The sequence below is a fragment of the Amphimedon queenslandica genome, unplaced genomic scaffold (genome assembly GCF_000090795.2).
Source record: "Amphimedon queenslandica unplaced genomic scaffold, v1.1 AMPQUscaffold_12095, whole genome shotgun sequence".
Taxonomy (NCBI): domain Eukaryota; kingdom Metazoa; phylum Porifera; class Demospongiae; order Haplosclerida; family Niphatidae; genus Amphimedon; species Amphimedon queenslandica.
The window spans coordinates 7,268-15,142 of NW_003547666.1; the positions used below are offsets into that span (position 1 = coordinate 7,268).

At 34.7% G+C, this 7,875-nt stretch overlaps 1 protein-coding gene across 1 annotated transcript in view; it reads left to right on the forward strand.

Moving 5' to 3' along the window:
• Window positions 1–7,664, forward strand: part of LOC100632262 (deleted in malignant brain tumors 1 protein-like) — a 9,134-nt gene extending 1,470 nt beyond the window's left edge. The window contains exons 8-40 of the mRNA XM_020004605.1: window positions 65–223; window positions 288–452; window positions 498–668; window positions 713–877; window positions 1,107–1,268; window positions 1,415–1,594; window positions 1,646–1,813; window positions 1,857–2,018; window positions 2,072–2,236; window positions 2,290–2,472; window positions 2,518–2,697; window positions 2,754–2,915; window positions 2,970–3,128; window positions 3,174–3,341; window positions 3,387–3,551; window positions 3,598–3,756; window positions 3,806–3,970; window positions 4,019–4,198; window positions 4,246–4,416; window positions 4,477–4,638; window positions 4,718–4,888; window positions 4,945–5,124; window positions 5,173–5,337; window positions 5,380–5,547; window positions 5,592–5,759; window positions 5,806–5,979; window positions 6,023–6,196; window positions 6,246–6,518; window positions 6,566–6,717; window positions 6,792–7,228; window positions 7,278–7,390; window positions 7,432–7,479; window positions 7,565–7,664. Coding sequence (XP_019860164.1) covers window positions 65–223; window positions 288–452; window positions 498–668; window positions 713–877; window positions 1,107–1,268; window positions 1,415–1,594; window positions 1,646–1,813; window positions 1,857–2,018; window positions 2,072–2,236; window positions 2,290–2,472; window positions 2,518–2,697; window positions 2,754–2,915; window positions 2,970–3,128; window positions 3,174–3,341; window positions 3,387–3,551; window positions 3,598–3,756; window positions 3,806–3,970; window positions 4,019–4,198; window positions 4,246–4,416; window positions 4,477–4,638; window positions 4,718–4,888; window positions 4,945–5,124; window positions 5,173–5,337; window positions 5,380–5,547; window positions 5,592–5,759; window positions 5,806–5,979; window positions 6,023–6,196; window positions 6,246–6,518; window positions 6,566–6,717; window positions 6,792–7,228; window positions 7,278–7,390; window positions 7,432–7,479; window positions 7,565–7,569 — 5,579 coding nt within the window. The 3' untranslated portion in view covers window positions 7,570–7,664. The remainder of the gene's footprint in view (window positions 1–64; window positions 224–287; window positions 453–497; window positions 669–712; window positions 878–1,106; window positions 1,269–1,414; window positions 1,595–1,645; window positions 1,814–1,856; window positions 2,019–2,071; window positions 2,237–2,289; window positions 2,473–2,517; window positions 2,698–2,753; window positions 2,916–2,969; window positions 3,129–3,173; window positions 3,342–3,386; window positions 3,552–3,597; window positions 3,757–3,805; window positions 3,971–4,018; window positions 4,199–4,245; window positions 4,417–4,476; window positions 4,639–4,717; window positions 4,889–4,944; window positions 5,125–5,172; window positions 5,338–5,379; window positions 5,548–5,591; window positions 5,760–5,805; window positions 5,980–6,022; window positions 6,197–6,245; window positions 6,519–6,565; window positions 6,718–6,791; window positions 7,229–7,277; window positions 7,391–7,431; window positions 7,480–7,564) is intronic.
• Window positions 7,665–7,875: the final 211 nt, after the last annotated feature.

The following is a 7,875-nucleotide window of genomic DNA, read 5'->3' on the forward strand; positions in this document are numbered from 1 at the left end:
GATACTCCCCTTATGGTAAAGATTATAGTTATTATTATAACAACAGCCATATCCTGTTACACAGGAGCATTAGCACGCCATTCATATTTTTTTGAGAGGCAGCTTCCCCACAAACTTTTCAATGTAAATTGTACTGGAGATGAAGATGCACTGTTAGACTGTTCTTATCAGACTAGTGGATCAACATGCTCACAATCTGATGATTCTGGTGTCATTTGTCAAGGTATTATTTCATCACACTTCTTGATTACATGCCTCTTTTTATTATATAATCATCATTCATACAGTAAGAGATGTCACTCCCTCCAATTGTACTGATTATGATGTTCGTTTGGTTGATGGCGAGTTTCATAATGAAGGAAAAGTAGAAATTTGTCTGAATGATATTTGGGGAACTTTTTGTAACAGTTTGGATGCAAATATGATCTGCCAGGAAGTTGGTTATAGCAATGGTTAGACATGGTACTTACCTGTACATGTAAAACTGTTTTAAACAGGTGGAGAAGTGTACAATGCTCAGAGCCCTAGTGCTGGTATTGATGATGTAATTCTTGTTGGAGGAATGAGCTGTGCTCAATCTGCTACCAGTATTGATCAATGTAGCTTCTCACTTTACAATAGTGCCTTTACATGCGATGTCAGAGACATCATTGCTATTAGATGTCACAGTAAATATGCCTGCTTTTGGGTAATGATTCTTTGTCTTCTATAGATTGTAGTAATGGAAGTATCAGATTGATTGATTATAATGCAAGAGCAGAAAAATTGGGGCGAGTTGAAGTGTGTGTTAATGGTGAATGGGGAGGTATATGCAGCCAATTCTTTACAGACATAGATGCTAAAGTTGTTTGCAGACATCTAGGCTATAGTGAACTAGGTATTTAAAATTGATAATCACAAATTTTTATCATTGCTTGTTAGTGCTCAAAAGCAAAAAATCAATGCTAAAGTACTGTAGTGCTATGAATGGGCAGTTATTTTGATAGACCTGCATGAGCATTGATTTTTTTGCTCACACCATCAGTGATAAAAATGTTAATGATAAAATTTGTGATTTTGACCATTTACGCTACATAGTTATCGAAGAATTTTTTATTTCATTATAGGCTCAGTCTCATTGGGAAACCTTTACTCTGATTTTGATGTTCCATTGCATGTTATGAACTTGAACTGCACTGGTAGTGAAGAGGTTATTTGGGATTGCCCCTCTAGTGTACAAGGACAAGAACTTTGTTCTATTTGGAAAGATGTTTCTGTGTATTGTTATGGTAATTTTAAGTGGAAGTATTATTATCACTGTAATGTTATTAGAAATATTGGTCGTGGTTTGGTGAGCAACTGCCAATATAAATCTTGAGAATTAGTGTCAAAATTTCTGGCTGTATGCTAATCTCATCATTATTTTATGTTACAGATTATGATGCTGAATATTCTGATTGCTTCAATGGTCAATTGCGTTTGTCAAATGGCTCTGCTACATTACAAGGGAGGCTTGAAATGTGCTATAGCAATGCATGGTTTGGACTATATGCTGGAGATTTTCATAATTATTTCAAAGGAGCCACAGCTTGTAATGGACTGGGATATTCAAATGGTTAAGTAGCTACAACAGCTTTTTCTAGCTAAGTTATTCTTTATTTTATAGGCATGAATATAGGATATTCCAGCTCTTTTCTGGATTTACCTTACATTCCTCTGTTTCCTCTCCAGTATAGTTGCAGTTCTGTTAGAAATTCATTTCTAGATTGTTCCAGTAGCCCTTTGCTTTATTATAATTCATATACCTATCTATTTTTTGGAGTCACTTGTCCAGGTTTGGTACATGAAAGAAACCATGAATGAAATTAAATTTACAGAAAAATGTACTACTGGAGATGTCCAGTTGTCTGGTTCAGATTATGACAATATGGGTAGAGTAGAGGTGTGTATCAATGGTACCTGGGGAACTATTTGTAGTTCTAGCTTTGATTTCAATGATGCTATTGTTGTATGTTCTCATTTAGGATACCTAAGCTATGGTCAGTTATTTCACTTAAAATAACAAAACTGATGTTTTAATTTTTACATACAGGTGTTATGATAATATCAAGTACAAACAGATATGTTTCTTTTTATTATCCTGTATTTATTTATGACCTAAACTGTACTGGATCAGAGAATAATCTGTGGGACTGTCCATACAATGATACTGTTCGCTATTGTTCAACATATAGTGATGCAGCAATTATATGTCAACGTCAGCAATCATAATTATTTGGCAGATGTATATATTGAGTTATTGTCCTATAGGTGACAATTCAACAGTAAATAAATCTTGTGTAACAGGTGAAATTCAATTAGTTGGTGGTACCAATGAATATGAGGGAAGAGTTGAGATTTGCTATAATCAAATGTGGGGAACTGTTTGTGATAATAGCTGGGATACAGTTGATAGTAATGTTGTCTGCAGTCAGCTTGGTCATCAACCATTTGGTTGGTTAATTTTTTCAATAATCGTCTATTAATTCTTTTTGACAGGGTCAAATCCACTATATGGTAGTTATTTTGGCGATGGACACAGTCCTTTCATGTTATCTAATGTTGCTTGTTCAAGTAACATTGAGCAAGCTAATGCTAGACTGATAGATTGTGGCTATTCGGCACCTAAAGCTGTTTTATCTTGTGGTGATGGGGAATCAGCAAGTGTTGTATGCTTAGGTGAGATAACGAGAATAATTATTGTTTGTAGTACTTAGATACATTGTTTTATTTAGAGGCTTGTACTAATGGTGATGTTAAACTGAGTGGCTCATCCTTTGAAAACTCTGGCCTTCTTGAAGTATGTATTGAAAGATTATGGACTACAGTTTGTGATAAAACGTGGGATTTCAATGATGCTGCTGTAGCTTGTAAGCAACTTGGCTTCTCGTCTTATGGTTAGTACTGTTCATAATGACATTTTAATCAACTAGTTATGAAATATCTTGCAGGTGCTATGCCACTATATAACTGCTACACTGAAGGGCAACTTTCATTTGGAATTACTAATATTAGCTGCAATGGTTCTGAGGAACAAATCTTTGGTTGTTCATACAGTAATTCAATAACTAATTGTATGCAACACAATGATGCTGGAATAATGTGCCAAGGTACAATATAATTGAAGAACATCTTATAATTTAGTTTTTATCTAGATGCTGGAGTTAAGTCCAATTGCACCAGTGGTGACATAAGACTGACTGCATCTTATGAAGGAAGAGTTGAAATATGTGTCAATGAAGCATGGGGTACAATATGTTCAGCTGGTTGGAGTAATACTGATGCAAATGTTGTCTGTAAACAACTGGGATACTTGCCAATAGGTCAGTTAATGTTCACACATACTGTAATTATTTGCTATTTGTTAGGTGGGAGAGCAATAACAAATGGACAGTATGGTCCTGGAGTCGGTCCTATACTTATGGCTAATATTGATTGTATTGGTTCTGAGAAAACATTACTAGACTGTAGTCATAGATCATGTGAAGTCACTAGTTGCTCACATTTTAATGATGCTGGAGTTTTTTGTGAACGTTAGTAAATACTGACACAATGTTTAAATAATTATGATACATATAGGTAACTGTACAAATGGTAATATTAGATTAGGTGACGGTGCTGAACTGAGAGGTAGAGTAGAAGTTTGCATCATGAATGTGTGGTCAACAATATGTGCTAGCCATTGGACTGTGATAGAAGCCACTGTAATTTGCTCTCAACTGGGATACTCACCATATGGTACAAAAAATTAACACCCACAGATGCCACTATATAGTTGTTTTTATAGGTGCTCAGGCAGTTACAGGTGTATTTATTGATTATGAATGGTCAATTGGTATTTACGAGCTACACTGTATTGGTAATGAAAGTACAATATGGGATTGTATCTACCAGACTAGTAATACTGGACAGCAATGCTCCCAAAGCACTGATGCATCTGTGTTTTGTATGCGTAAGTTCATTTCACTATGGTATAATAGAAATTTTGCTATCTTTGTAGCCAATAGTACTCAATATATCAACTGCAGTGATGGTGATATCAGACTTATTGGAGGTGATGTAATGAATGAAGGTAATGTACAGATCTGTTATAACCAAGTTTGGGGATCAGTTTGTGATGACTATTGGGGTTCAGATGATAGTGATGTAGTGTGCTATCAGTTAGGACTACAACCTTTTGGTAAAAAATTTAAATTGAGACCATGCTATAGTAAGTACTTATTTCAGGTTCCCAGGCATATGGCAATAACTATTTCCGTGTTGCAAACAATCCTTGGTTTGTGTTGGGTAGATTCTTTTGTTCAGGTTCTGAAGAATCATTGATTGAATGTCCTAGACAGTCAACTAGCTCATTATTGCAATGCGAAAGCTATGAGATTGCTGGAGTTCATTGTATAGGTCAGTAAGCTCAATTAAATTACATATATATCCAAATGTGTAATGTGCTTTGATTTTTAGGTAGTTGTACCCATGGTTCAATTCGTTTAAGAGGAAGTACCAATCCATATGCTGGTGAAGTTGAAGTATGCATTAGAGGGGTGTGGAGTAATATATGTGGTGAAGAATGGGACGTAATTGATGCTACTATAGTATGCAGGCAATTAGGACTGCCAACACATGGTACATGCTCATTTTGTAGCTTAAAAACTGTTTACTTATTTTGATATCATATTCTTGTGTCTTTGTTTGCACTTTGTAGGGTCATTGGGTTTACATGGTTCCCTTATACCAAGTATTTATCCCATGAGATTATATGACACTCGATGTATTGGCAATGAACATAGTATTCTGCTATGTTCCATTCAACAGACTGAAAGAGGACTGTCATATGAGCAATGTCTAAGTAATAAGGCTATTGCATTTTGTCAATGTAAGCATCATTAATGATTTTATGTTCCCTGATAATTATATGCACATATACTATAGCTCCTGATACCCCATATTCAGACTGCATGACAGGTGAAGTGAGACTGATTGGTGGTATAAACCTTCTTGAAGGAAGAGTTGAAATTTGCTTTAACAATATTTGGGGTACTATTTGTGATCATGGTTGGACTTTTGAAGATTCTAATGTAGTTTGTCATTCATTAGGGCACCAAGCTTTTGGTATATGCTCTGATTGCAATAGCAACCTTTATATTTATTGTTATGTAGGTTCTGTACCAATGTTTTCTTCAATCTTTGGTACTAGTGATTTACCTATAATTTTGACTAATTTGCAATGTGGAGGCCATGAAAATAACTTGTTTCAGTGCCAAAGTAATTTAGCAAATCTTCTGCAGTGTACCCATAATAAACTTGCTGGAGTTAAATGTGAAGGTATTTTTAATTTTTTGATAACAATAATTATGGATAAAATAGCATTGTGTACCAATGGAAACATTCGTATTGTTGGTGATACAAGCAATCCACCTTCATATGGGCGAGTTGATTTTTGTGTCAACCAGACATGGGGTACTATTTGTGATTCATCATGGACTGAAAGTGAAGCTTCTGTTGTTTGTAGACAGAAGGGCTTTTCTCCATATGGTAACCTCATTAGATGTTATAATGTTGGAATGATCTATTTATAGGGGCAATTCCAGTTTCTAATGGACCACAAAACACTTTAATACCCACTAATGTTGATGTTGTTAAATGCAGTGGTGATGAAAATAGTCTAAATGATTGTACTGTTACATATGGTGGACAAATATCAATGTGTGTTGCAACTGCTGATGCTGGTGTTATTTGCCAAAACAGTAAGCATCATGTTACATAAATTATTTAAAATAAGCAATGTTTTAGATGATGTGCATTTCAGTGACTGCAGTACAGGTGATTTGAGATTAGTTGGACCTAAGCCTCATGAAGGTAGAGTTGAAGTGTGTATTAACAAAATTTGGGGAGCTGTTTGTGATGATTTTTGGAGTATTACTGATGCTAATGTTGCATGTGACCAACTAGGATATTATCCATCAGGTATGCATGATTCTTTGCCACTGAATAGTTTATATATTAATAGGTGCCATGCCTCGTTATGGATCATATTATACTGGTCAAGGCTCTTTGCCTAGTCTGATATCTGGTTTAAGGTGTACTGGTTCTGAATCTAGGCTGTTAGATTGCACTTATGATACATCATATGCTGCTGTGAGACATTGTGGCCATTTTAATCAAGCTGGAGTGAAATGTCATGGTAAAACTAGTAATTTTGAATCAATTCTGTTTAAATGTTGCTAATGTAGGATCATTTCCAGTATATATTGATGACAATGACAAACTACCACATGGAGATATTTTTGGAGGGGAACTGGTGTGCATATCAGGGCCTTTTTTCAATCAAGATGATGATATAAGTTGCAAATTTGGTGAAATTTATACAACTTGTCAGTATATAAGTAGAGAAAAGTGTGTATGTATAGTGCCTGAACAACATTTTGATGGCATTATAATTCTTGAGATAATTATTAGAAGACCAGGAGAGCCTGTTATGTATGGAGCTACTAATTATCGATACAGTAAGATTATTTTTAATCATATTTACTATTTTATTATTTTGATGTAGCTGTTCCAAATATATGTCAGCACATTAATTTTGATGTTGGAGAAATTATTAATCTTATTCATAATGTTGGAGAAGTAACCAAATTTTCATGGAACCCAAAAGATTTAGATCTAAGTAAAAGTGCAGTTGATGATGCAGTTGACATTACAATGGTAAACTAGATTACTATCTAGTATACTTTAAAAACTTTGGATACAATGATAATTTTGAATTTTTCTCAATTTAGCAAGCTTATGATCTCACAAGAAATGTGTGGGAGAATGACATCGTCCTAAAAGAAGGAGTTCCCAATAGTGGTGAAACTGACATAACTATACCTGATTTAGTTAGAGCAGCTAAAAACGGGGTCAGCCTTATTCGTATCAATGTGAAGTTAAAGTCTCTTGATTTTAAAAGAGGTTCACTACTTCGTACGTTCAAAAGTTCTTTAAAATTTGCAGTAAAACTAAAAAAATCCATTTATCAAAGAGTAGCGTGTGAAGCATGGCATAAATCAATTCCAGGAGTAGATGCAAATGATCTACCTCCTTGCCCTTGTAACTTGGAACAAATGAATGGTGATCTTGAGAGATACACAAAGGAATCTGCATTGCAATTTTGTTTTAGCAAGTTATTTTTTAAAAAGCCAAAAGCACACAGTTGTTATCGCCAATCAAATGTTGGGTATGTTATTTACAGCATCAATTATTATTACAATGAATACATTGTGTAGGAAATTTAGCAGCAGTCAACAATGTTGCTATGATGAACAAAGTAATCTTATAACAGGTATTGGTGGAGGAGCACCATACAGTGTTTATCCTAACAACTGGGAATCATTTATTGGTATGAACATTATAATTATTTTTTGCTATTGTTAATTGTAGGCCATGTGGTTTCGGATATTATTCCTTTCTACACTGTAAAAACAAAAAGTTAGAATAACCCCTGCTTGGTTACTTTCACCACTAAATTTAATAGTTATTGTAACCATTATTTTGTTATCTTAACTACTTTTAGGTTAATTTTAATATGAGGAGTTATTTTCACCAAATTAAGTTATTTTCACATCTTATAAAGTTGTATTAACTAATGTAAGTTTTAAAATAACCACACCATACGGTTTAATTTAACATCGGCGGTGATTTTATTAACCACGGTGTATGGTTACGCACACTGAGCATGCGCAGAACAGAAGTGTCTGTGGTTCCCGGGCAGTTGCAGCTGCAGTCTTCTTTGTCATTTGCCCACCATTATTTGACTCTGCTTTTGCAGTTTTATTAGTACTGTTCCTGTCTTTTAAGATGCACAGAAATATTTCAATAGGTGAG